At 34.7% G+C, this 22,478-nt stretch overlaps 1 protein-coding gene across 3 annotated transcripts in view; it reads right to left on the bottom strand.

Annotated features, from left to right (window-relative positions):
* Window positions 1-22,478, bottom strand: part of Tmem117 (transmembrane protein 117) — a 474,182-nt gene that overhangs the window by 384,608 nt on the left and 67,096 nt on the right. For all 3 annotated transcript variants that reach the window (XM_048802574.1, XM_048802575.1, XM_015493238.2), the window contains one exon: window positions 5,894-6,026. In XM_048802574.1, coding sequence (XP_048658531.1) covers window positions 5,894-6,026 — 133 coding nt within the window. The remainder of the gene's footprint in view (window positions 1-5,893; window positions 6,027-22,478) is intronic.

Here is a 22,478-nt window from a genome sequence, read left to right as displayed (position 1 = left end):
TGACTAGATTTACCAAATCATCACACTGTATCCAAAAATGTGTACAATTACTATGCGTCCATTAAAAATGTTTTTTTTTAATGGCAAGAAGAAAAAAAAAAGTTCAAGTAAGGAATTTGAAAACATTAATGAAGATTGTGAAAACAGTAAACCCAGTCAAAAAATAAAATACTGCTCAAAGTGAAAGTTCACCCTGAATTTATCCCATTAACCGGTAATTCAGTCTTGGATATAATACTTCGCTGAAACATACACCTCTGGCAACAGACACCAAAGCTATAAATCAGAGTCTTTTCTGTCATGACGTGGGACACATCATGCAAATGTGAGCGTCTCAGGGGGCAAAGCTTAGGTCAGCCGTGTGCAGGGACTCTAAAAGCCCTAGATCTTGAGCAGTTTCATTCAGTCCTTTAAGTCTCTGCTAGTCTTTCGCTTATTTATTTTTCTTATTCATCCTTGCTTGTTTGGGCTGTCCCTCTGTACAGAGAAAACATGCATTTTAGATCTCAGAAAAGTATCCATTCAAGTGTTCTCTTCTGCTACCTGCCCTAGTTCACTTGTCCTTGTCAGCCCACAGCTCACCACCATGTGAATTCCCACAGGGTTTCTTATTAAACTTCATCAGAAAGGAGACAGAAAAGAGACCAAATCTATCCCAATTTTATCATACCCACCACCTACTTCACATGTTCACTGTTGACGTCTAAAATATGAATATTAACACATCTTCAAAATTGCTTATATCACTTTGTCCCATTTTCAAGTTCTCTCTGAAATACTTACACCTATTGATATGTTAATTAATATTTGTAAAAATTCTCTGAAAAGGAATTTTTTTTCAGCATCTTCATATCCTGCCCCTAAATACTATGTATGTACCATTTGAAAACTTATTCCAGTTCACAGAGGAATTTTTATCGATGAATAAAATGTCTAAGTTCCTCAGTAATAAATATAGTTCTTTCCATTTTTGTAATACTAGAATAAGTCTATAAACATGCAGATATATTTGTAGGAATGTGTTAAGCCTATGTCAGAACATGAGTAGGAGCCAGGGACTTCACAAAATAATCAGTGCTTATTATAGAGTTCACTGTGGATTTCTGCAAAAGGTTCATGAACAACAAGACAAATACTTTAACACCAAGGTTTAGAACTGAAAAGGAAGATTCCCTTCTTTTACCAGAAAACCTGTTACTCATTCATGAGCTGATCAGTGCTCAAAAAGGTGCCTTTTGCTGCCATCAAGTGGCTCTTTTTGGAATAGTCTTTTGAATGGCAGCCTTGGTGTGTTAGCTTTACCTCCCCACACCATTTCTTTGCTTGACCTGAGATATGCATTATCCTTTAGGGGATGGGGATATTTGAAAAGACCAACCAAGCCTTTCCGAATTAAAGATTTATGCTATTGGTGCTATAAAAATTAGATTATTGAGAATTTCTTCAGAAGGACAACTTCAAAGTGTTTGAAGTATCCAAAAACCAAAAATATTCCCCAGCCGTAAGTGACCTGCTCAGTTTCTAGTCAGTAAAGACCTTGACTTGGACTTTGGAGTACATCCTTCTCATTCCTACTAAATAAAGAATGTCTAACTGGAGTGGCTGTAAGTTGCCTAGTTGAACACAGAGGGCCTCAAGAAAATTCATTTGGAACCATTTTTTAATCAAGTAAAATCATACAACTGTGGAAGAAAATGGTTTCGTGTTTCTTCCCTATTAATGTCTTATTTTTCTGGGGGCTTTTGGTCCTGTAAATAACGCAGTATATTGTATTGTCACTGCAGAAGTTCAACTGTGGTTTTTATATAACTTTTTTTATATAACTCTCTTTTTGAATGATCACTTTGCCCCTTTTTCTTCAATATCTTCCCTTTTCTCTCCCAAGAGATAGCCAAACAGTAGAAGGAAACCAAAACAAACAATTATACTGTAAACCCAAGCCCAAGACACCCTGGCAGCAGCAGCCCCTTCGTATCCTGAGAAGGCAGCAATCATCTCAGGATACTGGTTCTTCGGACTGAAAAATGCATTTATATGATTTGGGTTATGAAAATGGCCCCAAATAAATCAAAGGCGAACAGAAGTTGAGGCAAAAAGGGAATGAAATTGGTCTACATGATAAAACAGAAACTCTCCAAACTATGGGGGGGTGGGGGCTCCAGAGGGAGGTAAGAATCTGAAACTGGGAGAAGAGAATGTACCGGAATGTTTAGCAGCTGGTAGATGTTCAAAGATCCTAAAGAACCTGTACATTAAAGCCAAAAAACTGTGTCCAGATGAGTTCCCTGGGGAAATTCTCCTCCCTGGAGCCCAGTGTGGCGTCAGACAGGCTTCCCCAGCACCTGTCTGTGCTCATGCTTCTGTTCCCAGCCTGCTCTTCCTCCACAACCCTTTGCAGAACTAATATGAAGACTTGCTTAAACGTCTCACTTAATATAAGCCTAAATTTTTTGTTTCTGGTCCCTGCAGGAGGGTAAAACCTCAAGTCCAGGAGTCATGGACAGCCCACAGGTTTGCTCGACTGGTTTTTAGGTCTTTCTGCTTTTCTGACCTTAGTTTTTCCTTACCTTTACCTAATCTCAGCTATGCATATTAAGAGCCTATCCAGCTGCATTATATTTTCCAGCAGTTCTAAGGATTGTGCAGTAGAAGCCTCAGGTTACTTTAGTCTGCCACCTTGTGAGGAAAAAAAAAATTGCTCCTAAAAGGGTTAGAAACAAAACTGCCCAGGGCCAGCACTTTCTCTGCAGCACAACCCTCACCTACCACCTCACTATTTTATTTAGTAAAAGTGACTTAAAGAACAAAAGGAGATTTTTAAAAGCATCGTTTTGGTGCTGTGAGGTGTGGAGTGGTGGAAACAGAATCAAAGGAAAGTGCAGTCATTTCTCCACAGTGCCAGGACATATGGACAGTCTGAGTCTTGGTCCCTTTTAGCCCCTTCAGTTACCTTACCTCTTTTCCTCTCTGTTTGATGGCCTCTCTCTTCGGCTCCCCTAAGGTGTCTAAAGCCATAAGAGTCAGTGCCTACCACAGGGAATTCCCCATAATGAAAAAACAGGAGCCAGGCAACTTGACCCTTATCAAGTCAGTTGTGGCTAGGTTCTGTTCTAGATACACCTCGTGATTCTGTTCTCTGTGGCAAAACATCATGGGACTCCAGCTTAGCCCATATTTACACCCAGTTCTAAAACTAGAAAAAAAATAAACAATTTTTAAAAGTGGACCAGTAGGGAAAATTTCTTTCTTCTCCCTCTCTGAAGCAGTACAGCCACTCACTGCTCATACTATTCCTGAAGTCTTGTTGTTTGGAAAGGAGTCCTAAAATATATGAACTCAAGTCTAGCCTTCACTGAAAAGTCTCTAAAACACTTTTGGGGACTGTGCTAGGCCAGTATTCCTAGAGAAATTCATAAACAAAGACAGACCGAAATCCTCCATGCAAATAAAATTCAGTAAGTAAGAATCCTGAATCCTCTAGCACTGGCAATCATCTGATATAAACCAGTCAGCTGAGATGTCTGTGTGTTTAGTGTCCATTCCACACTCAGATGCCATCATTTTCTGCCCCACATAGGATGAAGAAATGCCTCAAATAACAGTTTCCCCTGAAGAAACTCCAAAGTACAGTTTATCTATTTGCTCTTAGAACTGAATTTCCTTCAGATTTACATTCCTACTTTGAAGTGTTCACTAGTTCAAATGATGTGTATCATGAAAGTGGGTAAACATCTTTTATAAACAGTGATTTTTTTTTTTAATCTGTAGAACTAAATAATTTGTTCCTGGCTTTGGAATTTTTTAAAAATTATACCTGTAAATCTTCTCAGCAAAACATCCTTTTCTAGAAAAAAAAATGAAGTGTATTGCTAAAGGATTCAACAGTTACATAGAAACGTGATAATGTATTTAGTCTGAGAATAAAAGAGAACCACTTATAATTTTCATTAAGATAGTACACATAAATTCTAAACTATTATCTTATTTCCTGCATGTACTTACTACTCCTTTCAGTTGTCAAACTCAGCTTATGTGATTGAAATTCAAAGAAAGACTAGCACACATGTGGCGAATGAGTAGCAAAACCAGCCCTCAGTCAGATCTGTGCTAGCTTTTCAAAGGGTTGTGTTACTGATATTCACTACTTACTTCTTCAACTCTTTCTCTACTGCTGCTTAAAATGAATATTTAATTAGAATGTAAACTTGGGAAAGTGGCAAAACCTCTCTAGTCCTCAGTTTCTTAATCTGTAAAATGGAGATGATATCTATTGCATAGGGTCAGTGTGAGATTTGAGATGACTCATGTCTCATTAAGAAGTGCTCAGTAATTGTTAGCTGTCATTAAGATTATTTTTATTATTAGCTACTGCATGCTTTGCAGTGTGCAAGGGATTATTTATTACCACATTTGATTTATCTTCTACTTTCTTCAGAGTTAAGCATTTCTGGTTAACATATTCCTCACTAGCTCCACATAAAAATACAAATAGATGAAAAGGTAACTTCTGAGCAAAGAATATATTTTATATACTACATTATTATTATTTCTGTTACTAGAAATAATACACATTCTAAGCAGCCCCAGGTTAGAGTCTGTAACTGCATCACTTAAAAATAGATTCAATATTAATAGCATCAATTCTAACTACAAGAAACAATTACAAAGCATTTTAATAACTTTATGAGCTCTGAATATTTGATCTAAAATTGAATTCTTGAATTTATCACTTCTTATCAAGGACTAAAGTATAAAACTTGTAAAATATCTGATTTTCCCTTTAAAGGTGGAGAAAAAGCAGAATTTTAAATTATCTTTCATTTCAGCATTGAACATGATGCTAAAATCTATACATAACATCAAAAAACTGCTTACTATAGAACTGGCAATAATCTTGCCTAGACTAATATTTAGAAGAAAAGGATATTATCTGGCTTTCCAATCTGTTGGGAAAGGTAGATCAAGACCTTCCTTAGTAACTATTTCAATGAATAACAAATATCTAAAGTGGTTTATTATTAACACTGAGCTAATTTCTTAATGCAGTAGGCTAAACCAATCTCCTTGTATGCTGCCCTTAAAATTTACTGAGGGAAAACCAAGAGGAAATTATGCCAAAGGACCAATCCTTGTGTCTCATTATATAATGAAAGAACTGGAAAAAGTTTGAGAAAACTGCAATCTACTTATCAGCACATGTTCATACTCTAATGATTTGATAAGCATTTAATTCAAGGTAGCCTACTTTCGAAATGACCCATTTAGAACAAAGGTCTCTCTATTGAACTGTCAAAAGAGTAAAAAATAAATAAAATAAAAAATAAAAATAAATAAGTAAGGGCTGGGGTTGTAGTTCAGTGGTAGAGCGCTCACCTAGCACATGTAAGGCCCTGGGTTCAATCCTCAACATCACATAAAGATAAATAAATAAAATAAAGGTATTGTGTTCAACTATAACTAAAGAATAAATATTTAATTAATTAATTTAAAGCCACAAATATCAAGTACCTTATTTAGCCAGGCACTGCAGAGTGTTAGAAATGAAAACATGAAGATCCTCCTTGCATCCTTGCTGTACTAATTAGGTGAATATAAGCAAGTCATTAAATTTACTGCTTCTCATACTCTGTCACTATAATAAAACTAGTACCTGCCCTCAAACTACCCCACAGAAAAGTCTGAAACTATAAGGAACAAATTTAAGTATTGTAAAATACTATGCTTATAGGGGGAAAAAAATTCTGCACGCCTTAGGGAAAACACAATTATCCCTCTTCAGGGTAGGCTATTTGTAAAGGAGATTCATGTTACTACAAACCAAAAAATTCTGATTGAATTCTTCTGAATTTCAAACTTAACACTCACCACAGTAGAAAGGGGAAAGATAACCTACCCCATGTTGCCATCCATCAGAAGAATCGTGTTGTAAATGTGAGAAAAGATGAAGAGAAAGAGAATTGTGCTGAAGAACATCGTCATCCAAGATCCATGATCCTCTCGAAACATTTTTAACCTCAGCAACTGACCTGAAATATAAATAGTATCAGAAATCAACATACATTGTAAATCAAAATACACACATCTCTATTTTATTGAATCGTTATGTTCTCACTAAATTATGAAGTCTTTGCCATAGGACAGTTTTATGGAGGAAACTAATATATAATGTGTTTTTTTTTATTCTTTTGTAACTAAATGATCATGAATAAAGTCTAAGATAATCATCATATCACATGTGATACTAGAGCAAAATGATCCTAATGTGAGAATTTAGTATCCAGAGACTGTTCATTATTGTGGCATGAAAAAAAAAATAAATTAACACACACTACTTGCTATTTTTTATTTCATGAATGTGTCTTTGGTTCATACTGAAACCACTTAGGGTAAGTGACAAAGAAGTTATCTAAATTCCATATCATTTCCTTTTGCTTCATTAGATCCATTCTTAATGCTGGTCAGATGATAAAATGAAGCACAACCTCATTTATAAGAAGATACAATTGTTTAAGGTACATGAAGACCTGAAAAAGAAATAAAATCTTTGTAATAAGTCACAGATGACTTTAAAATAGTTCATACTCAAGAGCAGTCACATGAGCAAGCTCAAGGGGGAGGAAGTCAAGGATGTGTGTTATGGAGGCTGGTGTGGATCTCAGCAAAATATGATTTCTACTCAGATCCCTAAAATCCCATTCACAAAGACAAATACCAAACTTAGAATGTTTAAGTTCAAATACCTTAAGAAAAAATATTTTTAAATGAACAATGAAGTAAAAATTACCAATATCACAATTAGTCCAAACAAATTTTTTGATTTATGATAAAGGAAAAAAATGAGGGCACTAGTATCCTGAAAGGTTAGAAAGATTTTTTTTAAGTGAGAATAATAAAAAATTGAACATAGATCACCCTGGTTTCTTCCAAGACAAATTTTCTCTATTATACTTATCTCCATTCCTGATAAAGCATGTATGAATAATGATAAGATAGATTATATAAATGTAGAAATTATAATTAAAATTGGGTAGGTCTGAAGTCTTATAATAAAATTTCTCACTAGAGAAAATATCACCTTTTTAAAAGTTATGAAATTATGTGTGTGTGTGTGTGTGTGCATGCCTGCGTGCACACACGCATGCATGTGCACCCATGCATGCTTCCATCTGGAAATGACCACTCTAGCTCTCATATAGCCATAGGAAAAATATAATAGGAAAAAATAATCTTTTAAGATTTAATTACCAAACTTTCCCTTGGATCTTACTTTTATTAAAATAGCATGTTAATGTCATTTGGAAACCAGGCTAACAGAAACACTATCCTACTTAAATTCTTAGATGGAACAAAAAAGTAAAAAGGCAGATTGGGTTTCATTACCTGGTTTCTTGACCTGTGCTAGAGAAGCAAAGGGCAAATACAAAAGTCAGCAGAACATGACTGCATAACTGAAAGGAAAATGTGGAAAACTCTCTACTGAAACAAATAATACTAGTATTGAAAATTATCAGATTATAGAACTTGTTGATTAATTGATCCAATTAATTAATTCAATTAATGGAAAGCCAGATATTTTCAAGCCTCCACACAACACATTGACAGGCATATGTCAGTAAATAGAATTTAAGCATAGACTGCTTGGAAGTTAAAATATATGACATACATATCTTAAAGCAAACTACAAAGAATATTTACTCATTCCTTAAACAAATATTTAATGTGTGACCTTATATGCCAGACAAAGTCCTAGGTGTCAGAGATACAGCTGTGAGCAAATCAGGAGAGAGCTCAGAATCAATCATTATTTTGAAATGTAGAGGAAATGCTTTAGAAATGTTTAGGAAATGTTATAGACTCATGGGCTCTCTTCACTCAGGAATGCGTTTGTTGCAAGTCCTTTTGGCATCAAACCAAGATCTATTTATTTAATTCAGTAATTTATAACCAAGAACCACAAGAACTGGAAATTAGAGTTCATTTAAGATTTAAATGTGAATTTCTTTCTTAACATATTCATGTGTCAAAAAATTATTAATGGATGTACTTTAAGAGTCAAATAATAATGGTGGTGGTTTTAAGAGTGAGTTGCAAATAAAACATTGTAGGTTGACTTGCACTGGCTGAAATAATACAAGTTAATAAAAAGGAGAAACATGACAGTACCATTTATACTGTCATTGCAAGCTGATTGTGTGGTACTAATTTCGGCCATTAGAGTCATTAGAACAAAATGGCAGGTTGACACAGCTTGAAATTCACTGGAAAAAAACAATAAAAGTGCTACAATACATTAAGGTTAGAACTGGTATTGACCCATATTTTTAGTCAAATTTCATTGTAAGTTTCTCGTGGACAACTTTAAAATTAACTCAATGATGGATCACCTAATACTAAAAACGTACATACAGACTGCCATCAGATGACTGCTCTCAAAAATGATATTTCAATACAATCCAATCAAGAACCTTGGAGCTATCTTAGAATATCACGTGAAAATTTACTATCTCTGCCCTGTGGGGTGACCATTCGTGGTGTTGGCATGGGACAGTAGTGATTTATAACTATAATTCTGGCATAATTAATAATAGTGACCTCCCTCCTTTCTGAAGTATACTGGTTTGGATAATAAATTATGGTTGTCTCTCAGTATCCACAAAGGATTGGTTCCAGAACTTCCACAAATACCCAAATCCATGGATGTTAAAGTCCCTTATATAAACAGCATGATATTTGTGTATAAGCCATGTACATCCTCCCATATACTTTAAGTGATCACTAGATTATTCATAATACCTTGTACAATGTAAATGCTATTAAAATGCTTGCTATACTGCATAGCTAATCAATCTGTCCATGTTCAGTACACATGTAATGTTTTTCAAATATTTTCAATCTGTGGTAGGTTGAACATGAATATATAAAGCCCACAGACATGGGGGGATGATTGCATATGCCACATTTCCTATAGATCACAGAGTGTGCAGTTTTGTAACATTTTTCATTAGAGGAATTTCAGGAAATAACAGAGTAAAAACATTTCTTATAAGTCAACAGAAGAAACAAGCATCATTAAGAATGGTATATTTCTGTGACTCAGGAGGCTGAGGCAGGAGGATCACAAGTTTGAAGGCAGCCTCAGCAACTTAGCAAGACACTGACTCAAAATAAAAAAATAAAAAGAACAGGGAATATAGCTCATTAATTGAGCACCCCTAGGTTCAATCCCCAAGACCAAAAAAAAAAGAGTGATACATTTTTGACATGACCATATATATGTATTTANACACTATTATCCATTAAGACTTCTGCTCCCAAACCTCCTACATGATTTGGCCATCCACATACACAAGAAACAAATGGCACCTGCAGTGATTTAAAGGAGTATATCTACTTTGTTAAAGTCAGAACATTGGTAAAGACACATCACCAGGCATTCACAAACCAGCGAGGATGTTCTCTGTTGCAAATAACAAAAACAAAACTAAAACTAGTTTAAATTATAAGGAGTCTTTCTTTATTTGCTTTCTTCTCAGATTTTCTTCCTTTTTTAAGATCATTTTTGCTCCCTAAACCAAACATAATTGGTTTTCTGCATACAATAAATGTTCCGAAAATAATGCAAACTATTTAACTAAAGGGATGGAATGACTTCAATCAAGACTTGATCCAACACACAAGTATTATTACTGAAGGCTTGATTTATCTCCATTTCATAATTTCAGCTCCTTAGGTTGGAATCTCGTCATAGCTAATGCCATATACCCTCTCCTCCAATGCATTTTCACACCTTTTTGTTTCCCAGAAGATAGAAGCAGTCTTAAGGAATGTGTCTTCATTTTTGTCCAGGGAGGAGAAGATGATGCTTTTACCCTCAACAGATATATGAAAAACTGTTCAACATTTCTAGCAATTAGACAAATGAAAATTAAAACTACACTGAGATTTCATTTTCACCCAGTCAGAATGGCAACTATCAAGAATACAAGTAACAATAAATATTGGCAAAGATGTCAGGAAAAGGTTCACTCATACATTGTTGGTGGGACTGAAATAAACCAATCCCCAAAACCAAAGGCCGAATGTTCTCTCTGATATGTGAATGCTAACACGCAGTAAGGTCAGGTAGGGGAAAATAGATGTCCATTGGATTAAACAAGGGGGAATAAAGGGAAGTGAGCAGGGATGGGAATAGGAAAGGCAGTAGAATGAGTGTGACATAACTTTCCTTTGTTCATATATGAATACTGGACTGTGCAACTCCACATCACGTACAATCACAAGAATGATAAGTTATACTCCATGCATATATAATATGTCAAAATACACTCTACTTTCATGTATACCTAAAATAAATAAATAATTTTAATTAAAAAAAATAAAAACAATAATTAGCTAAGCCTGTCTCACCTGCTACACTCTGAGATACAGATGAAATTAGTTCCCTGGCACCTTCTTGATCCCTAATACAAGTGAAATTTGCCTAACATGGTACTGAAGAATACACAGCCATAAATTGGAAGGCTCCAGAGTCCTTGAGTCCCTGTTTGGAATAGAAGTGACTGCCATGTTTGGGACTGATTGTGAGTAAAAAATTCAATAGGTCTGAGGCACTATATAGTATTATTATATTATCTCTTTATTATATTTTATTTTACTACCTACTGTGTAGATACTACACTATCTATAAACTGCAACAAAGTGAAGGCCTTTTGTTACCACTGTGTCCCCACAATATGTGCTAGGATTTGAATATAGTTGGTAAGTCCACAATACAATCATCCCCAACATTACCTGCTGTCACCACATCACACACTAATGTGCCAAAGCTTTTCCTTGTTCTTTTCAATTCTCATTCTATTCTCCTCAACATCTATTCAAATTTCCCCTCAGAGCCTCTAGGTAAAGCCACTTTCACTCTTAGAATATGACACTGGTCCCAACCTCTAAAAGGTATTATTGCCATCAAACATGATTTCCTTCAACCTCCTGCCCACTCACACTCCACTTGTCTAACTTCAGGGATATTCCTACTTCCTACCCTTGTTTCTCAGAGGATGATGTAATCCTCTCAGAAAATACCCTATCTGTGGCTTTCTAAAAGAATACCCTCCCCTCCCTGGGGATCTTGCTCCAGCCATCCTTCATCTTCTTTGTATATCCAAGTTCTCCTTTTGTCCTCACTCTTTTTCTCTTGCCTCAAAAGTTTCTTAAGTCAATCCTAAAACTAATACTTACTTGATCTCATGTCCTTGAACTATCATCCACTATCTTTGCCTTTTCATGCAGACTTCATGAAAGAGGAACCATGACATCCCTCACTGAGATCTTACTTGCCATGCAAACACAACACTAAAATTCTTCTGGCCAATGTAATTTACCTCAACCACTGCCAACTCCAGTAGAAATGTATTGACCTTTGAGGTACTAGACATCTTGGCTGCATATGACATAGTATCCTTCTTTCTTGACTTCCCTAACACCAATGCAACTTTTTTATTCTTTCACTTGTCACACAAATTATAATGTTCCCGTGGTCTGTCCTGAGTCTTCTCTTTATCATATCACAACATGGTCTCATCCACTCTCGTGGTTTTAACCCTCAGTATCTCCCACAGAGGAGTTTCACTTGCCCACTGTCCTTCTGGATATCCTATTGGAAAATCAAACTCAGTATATAAAAACAAATTAGAAATTCTCACTCTTTTGCCCCAACAAATAATAATGCCCTCATCTCCAATGTGGCCTTTCTCATCCCGAAATCCATGCCTACTTCTGAGTTTACTATTTTATCATTTTCAGAATAACTCCAGGTAGAATTCATTCTTCCAGCTTACTTTCCATTTCAATCAACACTCCTATTATTTTAGGTCCTTACTTGAATATTATTCTTTCAAAATTTAGGTTCTCATTTTCTCTGGATGAGATTTTTTTTTTCAACAAATGCATAACTGTCCTTTTCCATCTCAAATTCACCTATAGCCCACAGATCTAACTAAAATGCAAATGTGATCACATGATCCCTTTATTTAAAACATTTCAATGATCATTATTTCCCTCTTTATGTAAAACATTGAAATGATCATTATTTCCCCCATTGTATCAAATCTAAGCTCTTCAACATTGAGACATCACTTGGTTTGACGCAAGCTTATCCCTCTCTCGTTACTCTCTACCTTCCATTCTGTTTCCACTAAGACTAAGCTGGCCATGGGTTTTTATGCTGAGCTCTCTGCCTATCATACTCTTGCTTCCTTTCCCATCACTTGACTAGCTCCTATACTTCCTATACTCCTTGAAATGCATGTCAGAGGCAATCTTCTACAGATCTCCTTATTAAAAAGTTCATATATTGAAGTAACCATTCAAAATAGCTTGTAGGATGGACTCAGAGGAACTAAGTTCCTTTCAGTGCAGACAAGGAGGAATAGCCCCTTGCCAGATATACTGTAAGAGATTTGATTATACAACATTTCAGATCCAGTCCAATTCTGGGATTGTATAATTTGTTTTGTCAGTGAAAAAATTAGCTCAAAATCTGATAACTTAAATGACTACTAGCTTTTTAAAAAGCATTATCCTTATTAAAATAAAAAGTGGTCCTCCTTATGTTTTATCTGCCATTATATGCCTCTCTCATATATGAGACAAACCTAAAGTAACATACTGAAGATATTCTTTAAAGGTCAAGGTAATATTTAATATTTTAAATACTAGAATACTAAATGTAAGAACTATTTCTTATGGCTTGAATAGAGAATAGAATTTAAAATTAAATTGGATCCTGGCATTTGAAATTATTCAAATCAGATAAAAGTGAATACATGAAGTACTCATTACAGATTTGTGTAAATTTATAGTTTCTAACCACATGAATCCTATTTCTTTCTTTCATTTTTTTTCTTTAAAATTTACTAACTGAAAAATTTTAACATGGTACAAATAACTACAAGAAGAGAATTAAGACTCATAGTATAGCTCAGTGGTATACTTAGAATATATGAGGTCCTAGGTTCAATTCTCAGCACCAAAAATTTTAAAAATATATATATAAGTAATATAAATAAATAAAGATGAATAAAGGAATCATTCCAAGATTCAAATATCAACAAAGAAAATTATCTAGCAAACACAATAGAATACCATTAGGCAGAAAGGGTACTCTCAGTAGACAAACTTGGCTTTATACAATAAGATCATAAAACTTTTGCTCCCCAAGGGCATTAATCCATTAATATTCAGATCAAATCCTGTTACTTCAGTGTACAAAGAGAATTTTAAAACACCACACAGATGGTTACCTTTCCCTATTAGGAGTAGGAGCTTACTTAAAAAATGTTTGTTATTCACTAAATTTGGCAGAAAAACAAACATTGAAAATTGAAATATAATTCCTTATAATACTAAAAATTTTGTTAAATGTGAAATTAAAAAGAGATTCTAAAAAGAAAGCAAAGTGAGAGTGTAATTAGAAAACTGCAAAAGTGATAGTGCTCCCAGAGTGAGTTTAATGCCAATTTTGAAAGTGTATTAAGATACAATTTTAATAAAGTAAGAATCTCTTAACTAAACATGTGGAATAAACTATTCTCACTGAAAAACAGTAATAAACCTTCCATTTTATTGAAAGAGTCCAAATGCAATGTTTTACTATTATAATTTGACTCTTGACCATTAAACCATCCTTAGGCTTAACTAATTTAAATTGCTTACTATTTCTCAACAGAAAAACCCTAACACCAAAGGGAAAGAAAAGGCATTCATTTATTATTATCTAATACTTTACCTTTTAAGTAAAACTAGGCACAGATAAAAAGGAAAATAAATTTACATTATATCTTAGCTTGTAGCCCAAGAAAATATTTAGTAGCATACTTAATTTTATATGTAAAATATACTTCATAGTTTTGATAAAATCCATTTGGTCTGTGTTTTACATACAGATGTACTAAGTGTAATCATATGAAATAAAATTTCTAAGGTCAAACCCAATTTTATATTGTTCAAACTAATAAGCCATAATAAGCTATCTTAGATTAAAATCAATTCTTTTAAAAGCAGGGGGCAAGGAAAGAAGGGAGAAACTTTGGATTGAGTAGAGGAGAAAAAAGGGAGGGAGAGGTGGGGAGGGGAGGAAGTGTGAGGGGGGAGATGGTAGAATGATATGGACATCATTACCCCTATTTATGGGTATGATTTCAAGAAATGTACATGTACAACCAGAAAAATGAAAGGTTGTGCTCCATTTGTGTAAAACCTTAAAAAAGGAAACGCTGACGTCCCTGGTTTTTGACCTGTCCTAATCAATCATAAGAGTTGGAAGCCAGGCCCCTGACCACAGGCAGGGTGGAAGAGAGAAGAGAATCTGTTTTCCCACAAACAGAAATATTGGAAAAGGAAAGGAAAACTAGGTCAGAGGTCAAGAATGGGCCACGACATTCACATCTCCAGTATTCCTATTATCTGTCTCCAGGTATCCAGGTCTCTATTTTCATCCTGGATTTGTTTTTTATTCATAGCTCTCCTCAAACTCTTGCAGACTTGTATCTTGTACTTGCAGATTTATTATTCTGTCTACACCTTCCATTTTTATAGATTTACTAAATAAAGATATTAAAAATTCATAACAGAAATCTAAATAATAGAGTACTAGTATCAAACACAGAGAGATATTAATTACAGTTGCTTTGCTTTTCAATTCCCCAGTTATATCTCAGAATAATGTATTCTAACTCCTTTGTTTAATAAATAAGAAAACTGAGGCATAGTAGAAATAGCCCAAGAATGGTCACACAAAAAAAAATTAAGACAGAGTCTTGGTCTCTTTTGAAGAACTTTAAGGTGAGTAAAGGAGTCTATCAATTATCATTTCTTTCAAATTAAAGTAAGGACCCTTTGGGAAATTCTGTAATACAATTCTAAGCCAAGGTTAAAGTAGAATCAAAAGATCAAGGCTCAGCAATCACTTGGATAATCAGCACCAAAACGGGTGTTTTTACTCCAGTTAAAATAAAAATGTATCTAATACTTTAAAAATATATCAGTATTATGAAGTGGAAGCAAAGTAAATCAGACAACATAAGAATTTTTGTTAAAAATTTAATAAAGGCTGTTTTACATAAATTTTTTATGTGGTAAGAGTCACTTGCCCTATTTTACTCAGACTCCAAAGCTAAAAACAAAAATTAGAAATAATAGTATAATTTTAAATACTGTGTGTTTTTATATCGATGTAGTAGGTCATATGGCAAAGTATTCATTTAACTGACAATATTTTCATAATTAAAAATGCATGTACTACATATTTGTTGAGTACCTGCTATGGGCTTGATCAGTGATTTGTAACTTAAATATAATGGCAAGTGGGGAAAACAGAGCCAACATATATTTTATGCATAGTAAGAGAAGTTAGGAGACAGGGAGACTAGTAAGATAAAAATGAAAGAGTGCCAGTAAGAAAATTTAAAATCTAGGGTTGCTTTAAGACAAAAGGCTCATAACAACACTAAGAAAACAAAATAATACTAAGTCTGGGGATACTGCAAAGTAGAGGAACTAAACCTGAGTCTTCAACTGAAATCAGGATCCTCCAAAGAATCTGAAGTTGTCATAAAACTATAGTACCTCCTGGGTTCCAAATTTGGAAAATGCAAATACTCCTTGGAGAAAAACAAACTAAATTTAAATCCTCAAAATGTAGATAAATTATAGTATTACAGTATGAGCTAAAAATAAAAATTCACCCAACATAAAAAGAAATGTGAGAGTTGACAGCAATAGCAAATAAAGTATCTAAGCAATACAAGGACTATATATTGGAATTATCAAATGTAAAGCATTTTTAATCTGCTATATCCCAACTTCACATTCTTAGGAATTCTTCTTCCTTCATAAACATATGGAATATAGTTATAATTTCAACATCTTCATGCACTTATTATATGAACAGTACCACTACTGGGTTCTTCTATTGGATATTCTTCTTATTATGGGTCATATTTTTCTGGTGATTTTTTAGTAGATGACAGGCATTGTGAAGTTTTACCTTCTTGAATGCTAGATATTTTTATTATTCTATGAATACTCTTCGAGTTTATTGTTGAGGATATATTTAAGTTACTTGGAAATAGTTTGATCCTAATAAGTCTTTCTTTTAAGCTTGTAAGATGGCAGGACCAGAAAAGTCTTTGGGGTTAATATTGTCCCACTAGTATTCTTCTGAGTACTATATCTGATGCACCATAAATGACAAGGTTTTGTCTTTCTACCTTGTGGACCCACTATTCCTGGTCCTGTGTGAGCTCTAAGAATTCTTCCTGTATTCCTTTTGAGGTTCTTTTCCCAGCCTTAAGTGGTTTCTCACGTCATTACTCTTAAAAAATTTGAGAAAATTTTCAGCTTTCTGGAATAATTTCTCTGTGCTCTTCTTTCCTCTATGGCAGTCTTCCCTCAAATTCTAGCTGTCCAATCCCCCCACAAGCCCTGGGCAGGAAGTATTGGCACATACCTGTAATCTCAGTGACTTGTGAGACTAAGGCAGGAGGATTGCAAATTCAAGCCTGGCCTGAACAACTTAACAAGACCACATCTCAAAACAGAATAAAAGGTGTTGAGGATGTAGCTCATTGGTAAAGCATACCTGAGTTCAATCCCCAGTACCGCAATGAAACAAAATCTACTCTGTTTCTACAACTCAGGGAAACTCCAGGTTCTATCTGATTTCCTTGTTCCTGTGTTGAAGTCAAGAAACTCTGTCCAGGAAGTAAGCTGGAGTAATTGTAGGGCTCACTTATCTTAAAAGACAAAGATCTTAAAATCAGACAATGAAGACAAATACTCTACAGGAACAATAATTATAGAAGACTTCCCAACAGCTGCTGAGGGCCACTGCTAAGTAAGAATGACGCATGGCATGACCCAGGTCATTTGCAATGACATTGCATGTAAGGTGACCTTGCTCAAGGACCAGGGCGGATCTGGGTTTAGGGCGTTCCCGGTTTAGGACAATCCGGGTTTAGGGAGGTTCCAGGTTTAAGGTGTACCCTGCTGGGAATAGGGCGTATCCTGCTGCCTCAGGCATGCCTGCTCCTTGAGTTCCCGTTGAGTTCTCGCGGGATTCAGAGAGTATTTGGGATTTCGCCCAGAACGTGAATTGGGCCCAGAACGTGGATTTCCCCCAGACAGTTCAAGAATAAAGAGTTGCTGTTTGAATCTACAAGGTGTGTGGTGGCTCGTGATTTTGTGCCCAGCCAGACTGCAGCAAACAGCAATAGTGGATGTCATAAGACAGGACTTCAAAGGGCTGACAAGAAGTAGCTATCCACCTAGAACTGTGCACCTAGAAAAATCACCTATCATGATGAAAGCATTCACCTGAAGCATCAAAGAGTAAATGAGGCAGCTGAGACTTAAAGGGCCAAGATGGCTAAGAGAAAGAAATGCATTTTAGATGAGACCAGTTTATCATTGCTTGTAGATTTGCTTGTAGATTTGCTGATTACCAGTGTCCCTTAGGGATGAAATGGAAAACTGTGGTCTACACTTAGAATCAATGTCACTGTGTCAGAAACACAAAAATTGAAATTTATGTCTTCCTATGAACTCATGCCATGAGAGACCAAAATATCAGAAAAAGGGAAACTCTAAAAGTAACTTAAAATTCTAACACAATCTCTCACAGAGCATTTTCTAACACCTAAACTATGTAGGTGAGAGGAAAGAGCAAGTAGAAAATTGCTGATAAGAGAAAAAAGCTAAGTACACATTTTAGTAGTATCACCATGCTGAGGAAATAAAAATTGGAGTTCATGGTACATCAAAGTAGAAGAAATCTGGGCAATGTCAGGCTTTAAGTTGTAATACATGAAGGGCTACAATGCAGTAAGAAACCAGAAACAAACCAGCCCAAAGGAATCCTGAAATACAGGTTCTATTTTCATGACAGAAAAAAATTAAGTGTTTCCTAGGAAAGATTATATAAGCATGAACATTTACTGTTCTACAAATGTTATCTTATAATATTCAATTAAAATTATGCATACAAATAAATAGAAAACAAAAAATTACTGAAAACCAAGAGTGAAGTAAATTATATAAGCAGACTCATTAATAATAAAGATACTGGTGTTATAAGCATAAATATCAAAATGACTATAACTAATATGTCCAAAAATGCATGAAAAGATTATTAATTTTTCCAAAGAACTGGGATCTCTTTTTTTTTTAAATCAACTGGAAAATTTAGAACAGAAAAAGAATAATTAGAATTAATAACTGATAAATTTAACAACAATTATACATATACATGCCTTGTTGGATTCTATTTATATGTTTCCAAAAGTTTCAAACTAAGCAGAACAGTGATTCCTAAAAGTATGTAAGGACAGGCAAGAGGAGTTACAAAAGCTCACAAAGAAACTTTTATCCTGGTTGTTGTGACAATTTTACAAACGTAAACACAGGTCAAAACCACACATTAAATGAGTGCAGTGTCTTGAATGTCAATCATACCATAATAAAGTTGTTTAAAAATAAAAAACAATAATATCATTTAAGATGTAAAATATGTGTAATTCGATTTTTTAACAAAAACAGGCCAAAGGCAAAATGCGGTACATGAACAGATGCTATAAAGTTATTGGAAAATGTTGGCAATAGCATTTAGACACTAATGAGTTATCTGTATTGACTCTCCAGGGTAATCACAAAAAGAATAAAAGCATTTATAACTAACAAAGAAATGGAGTAGAAAAAAAAAATAAGGTATAAAAATATTTGGTTTATCCAAAGGAATGCAAAAAGAAGGGAAAAAAGAACAAAAGAAGTATAAAGCAAATCAAAAACTAATACTATAGCAAAATGATAGATTTAAATCCAAGTATGTTGATGTTTACATAATGCAAAATTATTAACTATCACAATTAAAAAACAATTGTCATAAAGATTCTTAAAATGAAGGAAAATAAAAGCAAAAACTGAAACAGCATAACCCCTAAATACCTTCTTTTCTAAATATTATATTTCAGGAAGAATGAACCTCACTCCTGAAGTGATCTCAGAAGAAATATCTGAGACAAGAAGGAACAGTGGGAGAATAAACTGATAAACATCTATTAAATCTTTAAAAAAAATTATATAAAACAATAAAATTAATGCCTATTTTCTTCTGGGACTAGAAAAGAAATTAAAAACTAAACAAAAATCCCATGTGGATAAAAGAGGTTAATCATCGTTAAAATGTTCCAAGGAACTTTGACTATTTGGAAGATGATTAAAATATTGATCAATGATAGACTTGCTGGGTTTTTAAACATGTGTTGTAAATTTTCAAGCATAGCTAAAGCCACTAAAAGGTAGCATTGGATGCATAATTTCTAAACCCATTAGAGGAATGAAAAAGGATAGAAAGAAGAAAAGGAAAAACAAAATTCAATCAATTTGGACAGAAAAACGAAGAAGGAAGGAAGGGAGTTCTGCTAAAAGAAAATGCAAAAAAAGTTTGCAGAATCAAGACCTCATATAAATGCAATATATTGATCCTGCTACTTAAAAACAATAATTTATAGATAAAATACAGATAATTGATCAAAAAAATAAAAGCCAAAGATGTATGTTTGCATGAAATGTGTACAAGAATACAAGTGTTGGAAGTAATAGGCTGTAAAATTATATAGCCAACAAAACTAACCAAAAGTAAGCTAGGGTAGTTATTAATCATTATATTATGACCAATATTAAATTCTTCAGGTAAATACAATGATTTTTAAATTGTTAGGAAAGATAAGACTAAATATATAGCTAAGGTTGAGTCAACAATATAAAACAAAACTTGATAGAACTATAGGGAATAATTAGGAAATCCATGACCATAGGGTGAGATTTTAACTTCCCTCTTACTTATTAATAGGTCGTGCAGACCAAAAACAAGACAAAAAAAACTGACCAAGAAATAGAATATTTTAATAAAACAATTAAAACTCGATTAATGGACTTTACATTAAATTTTGCAGGCATCAATTAAAGAATGCAAATTTTCTTCTAACATACACTCAAAAATTAACTATATACTATGCTATAAAACATCTCATTAAATTAGATATCACTCAGACCACATTTCTAAATACTTCTCAAACTACTCCATAGGATGGAAAGGGAGGGAACCCTTCCAAACTCATCCAATGAGACCAACAGAGTAAACAAAACAAAAAAAAAAAGACAAGGACAACACAACAACAACAATAACAAAAGGAATCTATAGACCAATATCACTAATGAACACAGATGCCAAAATTCTCAACAAAAAGCAAGTTGAATCTTTTTCACAGCATATGAAAAAGATCATTCACCACGGTCAAGTCAGTTTCATCCCTAGGTAGGACACAAGAATGGCTCAACCTACACAAATCAATGACCATAATATAGCATAATATAGCATATCAATAGAATGATAAAAATCATCTCCATAGATGCAGGAAAAAACATTTGATAAAATTCAATATTAAGACTAGGGCAAGGGGCTGGGGTTATGGCTCAGTGGTAGAGCACTTGCCCTTGCATGTGTGAGACACTGGGTTCAATCCTCAGCACCACATAAAAATAAACAAATAAAGGTTAAAAAAATGCATTTCTTTAAAAAAAAAAAAAAAGACTGCAGTAAGGACAAGTAGTTGATTATCAAAGAAAAGGAAAAGGGTAGATAGCACTTCCCAACAATTAGTTGCTAACAGCCTTGCGGTGGGGGGTGGGGTGTACTTTCCAACACCCTCACTCACCCCCTGGACAGTTCTCTTCCTGCCTTTTGTCATTTTTTGGTCACGTAGGCAGGAGAAGAAAAGAAAACTAAAATCAATCAATCTCTCTCTCTCTCTCTCTCTCTCTCTCTCTCTCTCTCTGTGTGTGTGTGTGTGTGTGTGTGTGTCTTTCTCTCCCCCTCTCTTCGTCTCTGTCTGTTCTGTCCCTTAAATAAAACTTGTTTTCTTGCCTCAGTGGTACTTGGGTGTTTAATATTCAACACTGGGGGGATGAGGACTCAATCGTGATTTTCAAGACCAGCATCAACATCACTTCATGATTAAAACCCTGAAAAATTAGGTGTAGAAGGATCATACCTCACCGTAATAAAGACTACACATGACAAATCCAAAGACCATTATACTGTATGAGTAAAAACTGTAAGTATTTTCTATAAGGACAGGAACAAGATGAGCTGTTCACTCTCATCACTCTTACTCAGTAGAATACTAGAAATCTTAGCCAGAATAATCAGTATAGAAATAGAAAGGGAGAAAGTCAAACTGTATGCTTGCAGATGATAGATTCTATACATAGAAAAACATAAAGACTCCACCAAAAGATTAGTACTGGTGTACAAATTCAGTAAAGTCGTAGGACACAAAATCAACTGAAAAACCAGCTTCTACCTCAGAGCAAAGCCTGTCCAAGGAAGGGACATGACCTTTGTCCTTGGAAAGACCCACAGAGCACTCCTAGGCACATCCCCACCCTGCTAAGTGGTTTATCTACAAATAACAGGAGAGATCTGCTGGGCCAGGTGTCCCTGACTCAGTCAGGCTAGGTGGGGACCCATAGCAACCCCCTAGCAGCCACCAATCAGCATAAGACAGGGAAATACCTGGGATTCCAGATGACCCTCCCAGTAGTTTATGGTGTTGAGAAACCATATAGTTCAGCACGAACACCTCTCTTGGCTTAAACCAATCAGTTCAAATGAATCCCCCTCTTGTAGTATCCAATCACCCCTACCCAACTTGTTCCTGCCAGTGAATGTGCTAATCATGTTTTAGAGTTGTTATTTGATTTTCCCGCGGTGTGTGATGATTTGCTAAGAGATGCTATGATGTATGTGGGGGTCCCTGCTTTCTCCAAAGAATGTATAAAACTGCTGCAAACCCTGGGCTCGGGGCCTCTCAGCGTCACCAGTTGCTGTGTGTGCGCGCGGAGGACCGAGCTAGCTCGAAATAAACACCTCTTTGCTGTTTACAACGATCTTGGTCTCTGGTGGTCTTTTGGGGGTCCCGAATTCGAGCATAACACAACATATAAAAATCAGTAACACCCAAAAAAAAAAAATTAAAAAAAAAATAAAAATAAAAGAAAAAAAAATCAGTAACAAATTTGCTGAGAAAGAAATAATGAAAACAATACCATTCACAATAGCTACAAAAGAGTAAGATGACTAGGAATAAACATAAGCCAGGCTATGAAAACCTCTATAATGAAAATTACAAAACAATGATGAAAGAAATCGAAGAAGACACATGCCCACACCAAAGAAATCCTATGTTCATGAACTGGAAGAATTAATACTGTTAAAATGTCCATATTACATAAATATTATTAAAATGTCCATATTACAGATTAAATGCAATCCCCATCAAATACTCATAACATTCTTCACAGAACTAGGAAGAAAACAATTCTAAAATTCATATAGAAGTACAAAAGACCCCAAGTTGCCAAAG

Source organism: Marmota marmota, unplaced genomic scaffold, assembly GCF_001458135.2.
Source record: "Marmota marmota marmota unplaced genomic scaffold, marMar, whole genome shotgun sequence".
NCBI classification, from domain to species: domain Eukaryota; kingdom Metazoa; phylum Chordata; class Mammalia; order Rodentia; family Sciuridae; genus Marmota; species Marmota marmota.
Note: the sequence above shows the minus strand (reverse complement) of the source record. Positions and strands in the feature narration are given on the sequence as shown.